Source organism: Danio rerio, chromosome 24, assembly GCF_049306965.1.
Source record: "Danio rerio strain Tuebingen ecotype United States chromosome 24, GRCz12tu, whole genome shotgun sequence".
NCBI classification, from domain to species: domain Eukaryota; kingdom Metazoa; phylum Chordata; class Actinopteri; order Cypriniformes; family Danionidae; genus Danio; species Danio rerio.
The window spans coordinates 28,207,501-28,222,503 of NC_133199.1; the positions used below are offsets into that span (position 1 = coordinate 28,207,501).

At 37.5% G+C, this 15,003-nt stretch overlaps 1 protein-coding gene across 2 annotated transcripts in view; it reads left to right on the forward strand.

Annotated features, from left to right (window-relative positions):
- ythdf3 (YTH N6-methyladenosine RNA binding protein F3) overlaps nt 1-14,230 on the forward strand; it is a 14,574-nt gene extending 344 nt beyond the window's left edge. For both annotated transcript variants that reach the window (XM_073940039.1, NM_199870.1), the window contains 4 exon segments: nt 307-331; nt 830-909; nt 1,400-3,049; nt 13,251-14,230. In XM_073940039.1, the coding sequence (XP_073796140.1) occupies nt 307-331; nt 830-909; nt 1,400-3,049; nt 13,251-13,274 (1,779 nt within the window). In that variant the 3' untranslated portion in view covers nt 13,275-14,230.
- The last annotated feature ends 773 nt before the right edge of the window (nt 14,231-15,003 follow it).

Genomic DNA, 15,003 nt, shown 5'->3' on the forward strand with positions numbered 1-15,003 from the left:
AGAGACTGTATCCATATAAACATGATAGTGCACGCACAGGTAATGGCTGTGTCTCAAAACCCAGTGAGTCGCCTACCTAGACAGCATATCTGGGCGCGCTTGGGCGAGTCAACTTTTCAAATAGGCTTTAAAAAGCGTCAACGTCAATCTTGGTCGCTTATCTGTAAATCAAGAGTGTTTGGTGTTTACTAGATGTTCTTGCTAGGCCGAATTGTTGTGTACATGTTTGTTTCTTCATAAATTGATGTTTACGTTTTTTTCCTCTCTCTCTTTGTCACTGTCCACACTCTTTGAACCCAAAATAAGAGACCTAAAGGACAAGGAAACAAAGGTATGTGTTGTAAAGAGTTTAAAATGAACCTATCATTATTTGCTTACCCTTAATAGTTATGAAATACAAGATGGTAGATGTTGTCATTCTCGTTTTTTCCTCTCCATATAGTAAATGATAACTAAAACTGTCATTAGGTGAAATGAACAACATGCGGATCATGACAAACATATTTTTGCATGAACTGTTTTTTTAAGGATGTTTGGTTTGCTAGATGTGTCTCATTTATAAATATTCCTTCCTTCTGTGAGTGCAGACCAGTCTTAGTTTTAATCTGCCTGTCTATGTGACTTAATAATTTTGACATTGATAGGCAAAGCTATTTACTGTGATTAATATTCACAGAAACTCTTTTACATCTTTTGTTTGTGCGTGGACATGTTCATTACTGAATGTAATTTACTTGTGCTGGGTCTCAATATTTCATATCAACATCACAGTGGTTTGATGAAGGTTAGTAAAATTAATTGACTCCGTCTGTCGTATAATTTTGTTTAGTGCAAAACGGTTCGATGCATCAGAAGGATGCTGTAAATGATGATGACTTTGACAATTACCTGAGCAGTCAGTCAAATCAGGTGAGTTACTGTCCTTATGCTGTCTTAGTAGTTACTACTGTTATCTGTGTTTTTATTTTCATAGTAACATTACATTGAAATCCCATAAATCTTTCTACAAGTGTCTGATAAGTTTCATGTAAATGTACGTTTTAACATTTCTGACCTGTTTCATGTTTTATTCTGTGATGATACCAACCATTTGCTATACACTATGTTCAGAGTTTGGGCTGTGTATGTTTTTTGTAAGTCTATGTAAGTAAATAATCACATATTGTGAAATAGTATTTTAGTTTGAAGATATTCTTAATACTCAACATTTAATGTAATTTATAATGTGATTCATTGCAATGATGGCACAGCTGAATTCTCTTTAACCTCATTAGCAAACCCAACAAACAGGAGTAATTATCTTACTTTATTATCATACACATCGTTATTTAGCCATTAGTTTGTTATATAATGATTGCTGACTTAATTAATTAATTAATTAATTAATTGTTCCCTACAGAGTAATAGCTACCCACCAATGTCTGATCCCTACATGCCCAGCTACTATGCTCCCTCTATTGGATTCCCTTACTCCCTGGGAGAGGCTGCTTGGTCCACTGCAGGAGACCCTCCTATGCCTTACCTGACCACGTATGGACAGATGAGCAATGGTGAGCATCACTTCATTCCTGACGGAGTCTTCAGCCAGCCCGGTGCTTTAGGCAACACGCCCCCCTTTCTCAGTCAACACGGATTTAACTTCTTTCCTGGAAATGCAGACTTTTCTACCTGGGGCACCAGTGGTTCTCAGGGACAGTCAACACAGAGTTCAGCGTACAGCAGTAGTTATGGATACCCGCCAAGCTCTTTGGGCCGGGCCATTGCTGATGGACAGGCTGGATTTGGTAGTGACACGCAACTTAGTAAAGTTCCAGGGCTCAGTAGTATCGATCAGGGAATGGCAGGACTGAAGCTCGGCTCTGACATGTCAGCTGTTACGAAAACTGTTGGGTCTCCTTTAGGAGGGACGGTGGGTATGAGTAGCATGGCCGCTAACAGCATGCCACCTGTCAGCTCCTCTGCACCGAAACCCACTTCATGGGCAGCCATCGCGAGGAAACCTGCAAAGCCTCAGCCTAAGATGAAGCCGAAGCCCAACATGATTTTGGGAAGCGGCGTCACAATTCCTCCTCCGCCAATAAAGCATAACATAAACATTGGGACTTGGGAGGACAAAGGGTCCATCACCAAACCCCCTCTTGCGCAGCAGATGCTGCCCCCTCAGCAGTTGGTACAGCAGCAACTCTTGGCCCAACCTCCACCCATGCTTCAAAGTCCTTTGCCACCTCAACACCAACCCCAACACCAGCAGCTCCAGGTCCAATCTCCCCAGCACCCTCAGCATCTTCCCCCAGGTCCTCCCCACCATCACTCGCAGCCAGGACCTCCACAGCCCCTGCACCCATCTCAGGCGCAGAACCCCCTAATCCAAAACCGCTGGGTGGCCCCTCGGAACCGAGGAACCATGTTTAACCAGAACAGCGGCATGGATAACTTTGGCCTTGGGACAGGAGTCCCCATGAGCTCATCGCCTTCCTCCAGCGAGGTTCATCCCGTGCTGGAAAAGCTTAAGGCCCTCAACAATTACAACCCCAAAGACTTCGACTGGACCTTGAAAAACGGACGGGTCTTCATCATCAAGAGCTACTCTGAGGACGACATCCACCGCTCCATCAAGTACTCCATCTGGTGCAGCACAGAGCATGGAAACAAGCGCCTGGATGGTGCCTACCGCTCGCTCAGTGCCAAAGGTCCACTGTACCTGCTCTTTAGTGTCAATGGCAGTGGACACTTCTGCGGCGTGGCGGAGATGAAGTCAACCGTGGACTATAACGCGTATGCTGGCGTCTGGTCCCAGGATAAATGGAAGGGCAAGTTTGAGGTGAAATGGATCTTTGTTAAGGACGTGCCCAATAACCAGCTCCGGCACATCCGCTTAGAAAACAATGACAACAAGCCTGTCACCAACTCCAGAGACACTCAGGAAGTGCCCCTAGAGAAAGCAAAGCAAGTGCTTAAAATTATTGCGACTTTCAAGCATACCACCTCAATCTTTGACGATTTTGCACATTACGAAAAGCGGCAGGAGGAAGAGGAAGCCATGCGAAGGGTAAGCGCAGCTTTCTGCCACTCTTCACAATAGCAGAAAGCAGGCACTGCACCTTTAGATCTCATAAACATTGTTATGTTTTAGTGCTGTCAGCATGTCTGTTTCTTTCCTAAGGTAGTTTTTTGAATAGCAGCTCATTTCTGATCCAGATTAGCCTTTCTGTCTCTCATATGTTTTAGAAACAAGCAGCAGCAAGACAAAACCAGTGCAGTCAGTCATAATTTAAAATGAAATGTTTGATATGGTAGCTCAATACATCATTACAGGAGGTGAAGAAATGCAACGTTTGTGTATTATTTCTCAACACGGCTTGCACATATTTCACACATTTCCTCATATTTCAATTAGCTGAAGTGTCAGCAGATAAGTATTGTGTAATAATTTGAAGTAACTGACTAAGAAGTCTCTACCAATCAACAAAAGCCTGGTGTTGAGCAGTGGCACCAATCAGTCAGATTTCCCATTAATAGATTAGACTTGCATCATTTCCTGCCCAACCAGCTCATATAATTGATATTTGTGTCCATTAACTTGCCACCAGCTGCATTTTATCCTTGTTATACACATAGCATTCACATAAGAGGTTACTTGATTTTGCTGGTTTACTAGGTCAGATTTTTAAGGATGAGCGTGTCTTTCTTTACAACAAATATACATTTTGTATCTTAATATAGCTGAAATTTTATTACCTACAATGTTTTGCCATTACATACCTGTAAAGAAGAATCATGAAGTATTTTTTTAGTTCAGACCAATATTACTACAAATGTTTGAAATGTCTATTAAAGAGCCCATATTATACATGAAATAAGGTCATATCTTGGTTGTAAGGGTCTCCAACAACAGTCTAATATGCATGCAAGGTCAAAAAACACTTTCATGGTCTTATAATCTGCATTTATTTTTATCTAATTATCCCAGCGACTCCTGTATGAATCGTCCAGTGATTCATTTGTTCCCAAACCCCTCCTTAGCGCGAAGCTAATCTGCGCTGATTGGGCCGATGACAGTCTGTCGCGATTGGTCGACTGCCTTCAGTCAGAGAGGGAAATGGCCAATAGCTAATCAGCAATTTAAAAAGTAATCACAGTTCATACACGCTCGATAGTGTAGAAGTGGACTTTAGCTGCCACACTATGGCGAGTGGATAGTGCCACGGATAACCGAACGAAGGAGACAGTCGTGTACTCGCCATACCACACACACACAAAAACACACACACACCTCCGGATGACAACGCTCCCGCTTCAGCCCGCACCCGCCAGGTTTTAGCCTGAGAACCCGCTCCGTTTTCTGCCCGCCGCGCCCGGTCCCGCTAGAGCGGAGAACACAACCAAATATCACCCAGTATACAGTCCAGACAGCCAAGCTGTCTGTATCAAAACACACACACAGCACAAAGTACACAAAGCTCGTTCGTTCGTTCGCTCTCTCTCTCGCTCTCTCTCTCTCTCCCCGCGCCAGATTTCTGCGGCGCGGGAATACATTTCCGAATAAATCGCGGGAGCAGAACTCTAGCACGGAGCTCCATAAACAAACAGCACGCGTCGCGTTTTTAACGTGACTTTGCACGCGATAAGATAATATATCCAGTTAACCTGATACAGTACTCGCGGTTACAAGTAACAAATCACAACTAAATACATTTGCAAGCTAGAGTAAACGAGGCAACAACTTTAACCGCACGTACTTACACTTGAGAAATGTAGGAAGAAACCCATCCTGACGTCCATCAGTTACTCTTTACTGATCCTTCCTTTAACAAACTCAGATGAAGTATTCTTTGTAGCATGTAGCTTCCAGAAGTTTCCAACTGCTTGGCTATAATGCTGATGTTTCATCTTTGGGTAGAGACTCAATATAATATCCATCTGCAGTGTGACTTCAATCGACCGGCATGTTTGTGTGCGTGTGTTTGTGGGTGTGCGTGTGTTTGTGGGTGTGTGTGTGTGTGTGTCTGGGTTACTGCGTCAGAGGGCGGGGCCTCAGGTTTGAAATCTCCCGGGTTTGCGCGTGCACGTGAAAAACTTTGTTTCGTTCGTACGTCATGGCGAAACACCTAATGAGTCGGTATCAAGGCGACTCGTTTGAAGCACTATGATTCGACTCTTTTATAGATGAATCAACAGTTTTAAACACTGTATTCTTACAGATTTAAGCCTTAGCTGGATACTTCACTTCACTTAGAGCTGTGTTACACACTACATGGAGGGGAATTTTCAAAAACCCATAATATGGGCTCTTTAAACTAAAAGTTTGCATTTGATGTGTTAAATAGATAGTTCACCTAGAAATAAAAACTTTGCCATTTACTCACCATGATATGGAAGTCCTATAGGGCCATGAATTAAATATTTTTTTTTCTCGTTTTGTCATGATCACGACTTGAATATCTTGTGATCTCGACATAACAAAAAGTTGTTTTCTTTTTCACGAGTTATTTTTTTGCTTTTATTTATTTATGTATTATTAATAATAATAATAATAAAGGTGTTCAGAACAGCCATATTATGAGGGCAAATACTCGTGCTCATGATTAATTTACATTTATGATTATATTCACGTATGAGATTATATACCATTATTTACAATAAGATTTCCTCAACTGGTACCATTTTAAAGCAACTTTATATGGCGCAAAAGAAGTAGCTACATTTATGAATTAAATTATGAAGAATGATTAAGATCCTGCTCTTTCTTTGATCCTTTCCGCAAGTTATTTACAATTATTTTAAAAAGTGAATCACTCCTGCAGCTCAGAGCTGTCTTGAACAGACGCGTAGCGCTTCCCTCATATCTATAGCATAACATGTCCAGCTGAACTCTGAATTTCTATAAAACTGCCTTAACACTTCCATACAAGCCTGCATATTGCACACTTGAACTTGTGTTCCCGTGGCTACGGGTAGGCATATCAAGGGCATCCAGTTTGAAAAAATAGGTTGTGTGGTCGTACATTGGCCAGATGTTAATAAAAATAATAAATAAATAAATAAAATATTCATAAATAAATAAACGCAAAAATAAAGTTGTGTTTAAGTCACAAGGAAACGACTTTTTGTTACGTCAAGATCACAAGAAAATTAAGTTGTGATCACGAGAAAACAACTTTTTCAGGAAAACAAGTTATGTCAAGAGTTACGGGATAATTAAGTCATGATCATAACAAAACAAAAGTAAATAATATTTGAATGCATGGCCTCTTAGGACTTCTGTATCATCAAGCTGTTTCAAACATCTGAGTTTCAGCTGAGGAATACTGAAGAATATATATTTTAAATGTGGGTCACCAAACAGTTGCTGGTCCTTACTTATTGCCATTAAATACTACGGGAACCAGAAACTTAATGCTTTGAAATTTGCTTACTTCAAAGAAAGAAATTCATATGGAGTAAATGCTAACAGAATTTTTTTTTGGGTGAATTAACATTTAAACTGCTGCTTTTACTCCTCTATATAACCATATTGTGAATTGACTAAATTTATTTGCTGCATGTTTATGGCCTGTATGCAGCACTGCAACTTTAATGCTCCATTACATCAGTATTAGGGCTGCACGATATTGGGAAATTATGCAATATGCGATACTGCTGAGTATTGCAATAATGATATTTCTTGTAATATAGACCATTTTGAAGGATGTAAACAAAAACAATGGTCCCAGCGTATTTCCTGTTTTACATGTTTTATTTCTATAGCTTCCAAGAAACCAAAAAGAGCCATATTGATAGATAATGTTATGGTAGCTGTTTTAACATTAAATAAAGATTGAATTGCCTCTTGTTACAGTTATGAAATAGTTTGATAACAAGCAGGAAATGTTCATGGGCCCGTGACATGACCGCATTGAAATGGTCTATAAAATTCCCCATAAAATATGCTATTTTTAAAAACTATTCCTAAATGTATTTATCGTATTCAAATAAACAAGCTAAAAAAAAACTATGTTAAGGTGCAAACATTTAGACTTTAAACCACTGAAATCATCGGCAGATTTTTTATGTTTTATGCAATTTTCATATTTGTCACTTGCCTCTACTGTCGCTATTGGTATTTATTTTCATCTTTCTGAGGCATTGTAGGTTCCCCTTTGGGCCTGGTCTGGCCAATAGCCGAATAGCACCCATTGGGGAGGCAGATGTAAAGATGGTGATCGGTCAAATTTGGTAAAAAACAACAACAAAAAAAAACTATTTTGCTTGCCATATGAATGATATTAAGTTATTGCACCTCTTTGCAGTATGGATATTGCATATGCTGTTATCATGATAATGATCATTATTTTGATATAGTAAGCAGCCCTAATCAGCATGTTATTCGTCTTGAAAAATAATTGTGCATTTTTTACATAAGACACTTTTGAATTAACTTGTTGATCAAGAACATAAATTGAAATTGCAAAATGTCTTGTTGTACATGGACTAAATTAGCTTTTTTCCAGAGCAACTATCAAACCTCAGATTAGGTGTTCTCCAAACGTTATATTTCATTATCTTACCAATCATGTGTAGATTGCCAAAGCCATAATAAAATGAACTATTTAAATTAAAAAAGGTCTTCGAGGCCTGTGGTTTAATTTGTCAAATCTAAGGCTTGATTTGTGCAATGAAGTGATTTGAATGGTATAGTTTTTATGAAGAAAATGTGTGCGTGGGTGTATGTTTGTATATTTAAATGATATGTGTAGTCTGTGTGTATAAATAAATATATACAAGTATTCAAGAATGAGGAGCTAATGCAAATAATCCAATTTGTCAGTTTGTGTCTTTGACATTTTGACTTCCGATCCATTCACCTACTGTTTATTTTGTTTCTCTATATAATAGTGTGGTCAAAACTCTGGCTATAATATAATGAGTAGCTCCAATTACGTTCATTAAAGTCTTCTAGTTGTAGCAGAGTTATGTTGTGTGGAAATACTAATAAGCTTAGACTGAGTCATATATGACACCTTATGTAGCTAATATTCATCTGTTTTAAATGGAAAAAGCTTGATTTTTCTACAGTGCTTTGCCTAGTAAACTTCTGTTTTCTAATGCATTAACATACATGTTGAGCTATAAATATTCTCAGATTTGTTGATAAGACATGATGAGAGAACACTTCTCCGTAACAAAAAATTGAAGGGTATATTGGCAAAAAAATTGTAATTCAGTCATTATTTGCTCACCCTCGTATTGTTCTAATGCCATATGGCCTTCTTTCTTTTTTTAGTCAACAGGAGGAGAAATTAACATGTCCTGTTTACAATCTCTCATTTGATAGCAATCAGTATTATAAAAAAAGTAAAAGTATACGAAAAAAATTGCCATATTATGAGTGTTGTACAGTGCATGCGGAAATTATTCATAGCGCTTCACTTTTTCCACATTTTTTGTTACAGTCCTATTTCAAAATGGATTAAATTAATTTATTTATTCAAAATTCTAAACACAATACTTCATAATGACAATGGGATTTTTTTTAAATTGTTGCAAATTTATAAAAAATAGAAAACCTGAAAAATCACATGCACATAAGTATTCACAGCCTTTGCTAAATACTTGGTTAATGCACCTTTGGCAGCAATTACAGCCTCAAGTGTTTTTGAATATGATGCCACAAGCTTGGCACATCTGTTTTTGGGAGTTTTTGTTCATTCCTCCTTGCAGTACCTCTCAAGCTCTATCAGGTTGGATGGGAAGCAATGGTGTACAGCCATTTTCAGATCTCTCCAGAGATGTTCAATAGGATTTAGCTCTGGGCTCTGGCTGGGCCACTCTATGACATTTACCAAGTTGTTGTGAAGCCACTCCATTGAAATTTTGGTGGTGTGCTTTGGGTCATTGTTTTGCTGGAAGATAAACCGTCGCTCCAGTCTGAGGCCAAGAGCACTCTGAAGCAGGCTTTCATTCAGGATGTCTCTGTAGATTGCTGCATTCATCTTTCCTCTATCCTAGTCTTCCGGTTCCTGCTGCTGAAAAACATCCCAACAGCACGATGCTGCCACCACCATGCTTCACTGTAAGGGTTGGTATTAGCGGATGAGCGGTGCCTGATTTTCTTCAAACAGAACGCATGGCATTTACTCCAAAGAGTTCAATTTTAGTCTCATCAGACCAGAGAATTTTGTTTCTTATGGTCTGAGATTCTTTCAGATGCCTTTTGGCAAATTCCAGGCAGGGAGTGGCTTCTGTGACCATTGGGTTATTGATCACCAACCTGACTAAGGCCCTTCTCCCCCGATTACTCAGCTTAGATGGCCAGCTAGCTCCAGGAAGAGTCCTGGGGCCTCATGTACGAAGACTTGCGTGGAAATCTTACTAAAACATTGCGTACGCACAAAGCTGTAAATGTGCGTACGCAGAAAAAAATTCAGATGTATGAAACACTGCGTACGCCGAATCTCACGCATATTCTTTTGTACATCCGAATGAACGTGAAACTGAGCGCAACATGCACGAGCGCAAAACCCCTCCCTGCCTCCTCCCCCGTATGAATATGCTAATGACTATGCTAATGGAAAAACCCAACGAAAAAGCAACGGCAAAATCAAACAAAAAGAGAAACTTTGAACAGAATGTGAATTGGAGGTGCTGCTTTCGGAGGTAGAACGGAGAAAAGCGGTGTTATTTGCAAGTTTGTTCTCCGGAATTAACAACAAAAGAAAAAAATAGAGTGGGAGAGTTTAGCTGATACGGTTAACACAGTTGGGTCTGAACATCGCACTGAGTGCATTTAAAAAAGAAATAGTGTGGTTTATTTCTGTAAACTGTTGCAGCACCCTTAGCAGTCTCAGTGGCGCACCTCATAAGAAGCATATGATCATATGCTGACTCGTTCGAGCACAAACTCGGTTCGAATCCAGCGTCTGATGAACTCTTTCTTCTTTTTTTTCCCGCTACATATCAGATTTTGCCCACTATTTATCACGAGAAAGACAAGTAGGAATCATTAATAAGTTTGTGCATCATATTTTATTTGCACATTTATTGAATGGAAATGTTTCTGATTCACACATGCAAATTTATCTTCAGATAGTGTCTTTATAGCAATGTGTGTGCAGTAGATAGCTCAGATTACATTGGGAAAACAGGCGACCGCTGCAAATTGTGCTTTAATGTTTAGCTGGTCAACTGTATGGTATGGAAATCTTACATACCTACTATATGAACCCGTCTCATACAGCTGCCATTGCAAGGCTCAGACACTTTGTAGAGAAGAATTTAACACAACTGCCTCTAGGAGTCGCCAATGGAAATAAAACAGACACGCACAAAAAATGTGCGTACGCCTGCCAGAAAGCTGCCGTGAAGGTGCGCACATTCCCACGTTCAGTTCATTGTTAGTAAATCCAAACGTGAGCGATTCTGAGCGTGAAACCTGGCGTACGCAAAGTTTTTGTGCGTACGCAGCGTTGATACATGAGGCCCCTGGTGGTTTCAAACATCTTCCACTTATGGATTATGGAGGCCACTGTACTCATTGGATCTTTCAGAGAAGCAGAAATTTTTCTGCAACCTTCCCCAGCCGTGTGCCTCGAGACAGTTCCTTTGTCTTCATGCTTGGTTTGTGCTTTGACATGCACTGCTAACCCTGGGACCTTATAGACAGGTGCAGTATATGCCTTTTCAAATCATGTCCAATGAACTGAATTTACCACACGTGAACTCCAATTAAGCTGCTGAAACATCTCAAGAATGATCAGTGGAAACAGAATTTACCTGAGTTCAATTTAGAGATTCACAGTAAACGCTGTAAATACTTATGCACATGTGATTTATTTTTCAGGTTTTTTTGTTTTTGATATATTTGCAACAAATTCAGAAAATATTTTTTCACATTGTCATTATTGGGTATTGTGTGTAGAATTTTGAGGAAATAAATGAATTAAATCCACTTTGGAATAGGGCTGTAAAAAAATGTGGAAGAGGTGAAGCGCTATGAATATTTTACAGATGCAATATATATTTCAAGTAGATCCGGGTGATTAATCGAAAATATAATTGAAATCGACATTCAGAACCTATAATCAATCTAATCCAGGTAATTTTTTTCAGTTACCTTCCCTACCGCGTGTGGAGTCATATGAACACGCTCTGTTAGGGCTGATTTATTATTATTTAGCCTTCACACAGTGGCTTACTGGTGCACCTCTCACAAAATGTTACTTCATGTCACACATTTGCACTACATTGACGATGATTAGAAGCTGCGATAGAGATGCCTTGAGATGGCATATTTTTATAAAATAAAGTAAATAAATAAAATAAATGTTCATTTATCATAATTGAGTTCAAATGTTCAATTAATCGAAATTTAGATTTTAGGCCTATTCACCCAGCTCTAATTTCAAGGATTTTAGAGGAATAAAAAAATAAATAAAAAAAATAATAAAATCTTAGTTTTGACTGTTGAGACTTTTTTTTCAGTCTTGTTTTTTGTCACTATCGTTACATGTGCACAACTGAAAGCAGAACACTTTTTTTTGTTTTTCCTTTGTAGTTTGAAAAAAGAGAGCAATTGGCTTAGGATTAAACGATGATCAAATGAAATTTTTTAGTTGAACTATGTTCTTGGAGAAAACTAGGATATTTGTTTCCCATTTTATTCCATAATCAGATTTGTTGAAAAGTGGGTTATTAAATTGCTAAATCATAACCATGATATGAAAATATCCAAATTTAGAATACATTTAAATAATAATATACACTTTTTGTATGACTGAGGTCTTCATTTGCTGTGAAAATTCATCTGACATATTAGCTAATATACATTACCGGTCAAAAGTTTTGAGTAAGTGCGATTTTTTTTTAAATGTATTAAATTAAACTTATCCTGCTCACCAAGGCTGCATTTATTTAATCAAAAATACAGTACAAATTGTGAAATGTGATTTATTATTATTATTATTATTATTATTATTATTATTATTATATTATTAATGGTAATAGTAATGATTTAATTTGAAACTACATACAATAAAAAGCAGTTATTTAAAATGTTGATAAACATTTAACATTTTTTTTTTACATTTAATAAATGCAGCCTTGATGAACAGAATAATTTTCTTAAAAAAAAAAAAAAAAAAAAACTGACCCCAAACTTTTGACAGGTAGTGTATTTAAAATGTATTTTAGGATGAAAAGTTTTTTTTTTTTTTTTTGCATTGTCAACAGTTTAGTTTTTACAGTTACATGCTTCAAAATTGCAAGCAGTTGTTGGACCTGTATCTTTAGTAAACTTGACATTGGAAACCCTTATGCTTGGTAACGACATGCCTGTTTGTTTTTTTTAATTTGTTGAAATGTAATTATGCATGAAAATTATTTTTAGGATTATTAATCATGTTATGCTAACAAAAAATTCCAGTGATCTTACTAGGAAACGTAACTATTTTATGTTTTTTCAGTTTAGTAGCTAATTAGTATGAATTTGTACGAATTCAGTCGTATGAAAATGTAAAATGTTTTTAAAAAGGGAGGCATGACACCAAACCCGCCCCTAAACCCAACCGTGCTTGGTGAATGAGCAAATCGCACTAAATTGTATGCATGAGATTGTACGAATTCATACAAATTAGCCATGAAATCAAAAGGTTACGAATTGCTGTGAGGTTGTGTCAAATCTAGTTTAAACAAATATTCAAATAATAAAAAAAAATATTACTGATTATCTACCACTATAACATTATATATTATAACACCGTAAAACCTAAAATCACTTTTAGCACAGAAAATGAAGTATTTTAATTTATTTATTTTAACAAAATAATATGACTTTTAAATGTCTGTTGGTTTAATGAATAATTATGAATGATTATGATGTAATTGGTAGTGGTCAGAATTGTGATGATTCTCGTATTAAATATGTCTGATAAGAAATTACTTTAGTCTGTGTCTTCTGTAAATAATGTACAATCTAAATTTGTATCTTTTCAGGAAAAAGAAATGTACACATTTTTACAAAGGGGGCTAAAAAACTAAAATTTAATCTGTCTTTGACCCAACATGCGGAAAAACACAAAACAATTTGGAGCATTTTGCAGTGCTGAAAAGATTGCACTGATTTCTTGGGCAGCCAGAATACCACAAGAGATTTTCAAAACACTTCCGTTTCATCTGAGTTTACACAAACTGGCTTAGTAAAAGACAAATATCTTCTTAATGGCTCCATGTTCGATTGAATCGTCTAATTTTGTTTCTCTTTTTTTTCTTTACAGGAGCGAAATAGAAATAAGCAGTAGGTTTACAGAGATCTCCTTGGTAGAACGTCAACACTAATGATGTAGAACCTTAAATATTGTGTAACCTCAGAGGAACAACTGGGTTCTGACCTATTTTTTCTGCTAAAGATGATGTACGAACACTTAAATCACAACAGTGGACGATTCAGCGTCAACTTCTGATGGATCTGCCCTTACGCTCAAGTCTCGCACGAAACGGAAATGAAAATCACTCACGTAAACTATCTTAAAGCACTTTCAGCCCTTCTAAAAGCTTATACCAGTATCCTTAACTATTATTGGACACCTGTTCGGTATTAACTGACTAACCAGTGTCATTGGTTCTGAGGATTTCAAATGTTTTTGCAGGCTTCTTGTTTTGTCTTTTTGTAAATCATTGAAATTTTAGCGCTCTTGAAACTTGAGCACTCTCAGAGGAGGCGACAATTATGTATCCAAGGACAGAGAAATCATACTTGAATTTACGTAACGCTGTAAAAACACAATTGATATTTGCCTGACTGAATATCAAGTCTGAATAATCACGTCCAATATTGTAGACTGACTCCACAGTAGCCATTTCACCTTTGTGTGTTTGCATCTTTTTTTTTTTTTTCTTGTGTACCAAAAGATTTCTTTTGCAGCTTGGTGCAGAATGACACCAGCCAGTGCACACTTTTTTGTTTTGTTGTTGAATTAATTTGTTTCTTTGTTATTTTCCTGCAATCTTGTCATTCAGAAGTGCATTTGTCTTGGGAGAAACCTGCTCAGAAATGCCATAAGTTCCTCTGACGTCCATCAATCCTCAAATCTGGTGTTCAGGAGAACCTCTTTAATGCTTTTTTTTGGGACTGATCAGGATTCTAATCTGCTGCTAAACAGAATTCAGTCTGAATTGCCGAAGCTCAGTGAGAACGTGACAGTTTTCTCCTATAGGTGACTCACTAGCTAAAATAAACATTATCCATGTTTAGCGATCCATGTTTTGAGTTTTTTTTTTTTCACAGTGCAATCAGGATTAAGTCTGAAGTTCTTAAGCTAACAGTTTTCTCCTGATGGTGAGTTAGCTACTAGCTAATATAATAGTCCATGTTTTGCGACCCCACAATTGATTTATTTTCCCCTTTCAGAATGTAAGCAGGATTTAATCTAAATTTCCGAATCTCATTCCGATCATTTTGTCATCCTGGTGACTCGTGATTTGAAATGAATTGTATCCTTGCCACATTAGCAATGCCACATTTATTATTTTCAGAATGTTTTCGGCAAAGCTCAGTAAGAATGAGAAAGTCTATTATATAACAAGCTAAATAAGAACTTTTAATTCTTTTATTAAGCAATCTGGATCCAGTCTGAGTTGTCGAAGTTGAGTGAAAAGGTGACGACTTTTTCCCATAGGTGACTGGCTATCTAAAATAAACAATACTTTTCCTTGTTTAGTGATCCAAAGTTTTGAGTTTTACTTTTTCAGAAAGTAATCAGGATTCAGTCTGAATTGCTGAAAATCAGTGAGACGTAATTTACTCTGCACATTATCCATGTTTTTAGAGTTTCGTTACAGAATGTAATCCAGCTAAAGTCAGAATTGCTGAATCTCTTCTGGAACTTTTTGATTTAGTGGCTAATTTGTATGAATTCGCACAATCTCATTCAGACAATTTAGTGCAATTTGCTTATCTCCAATGACAGTTGGGTTTAGGGGCGGGGTTGGGGGCCGCGCCTCCTTTTTAAAATTGTATATTTTCGTACG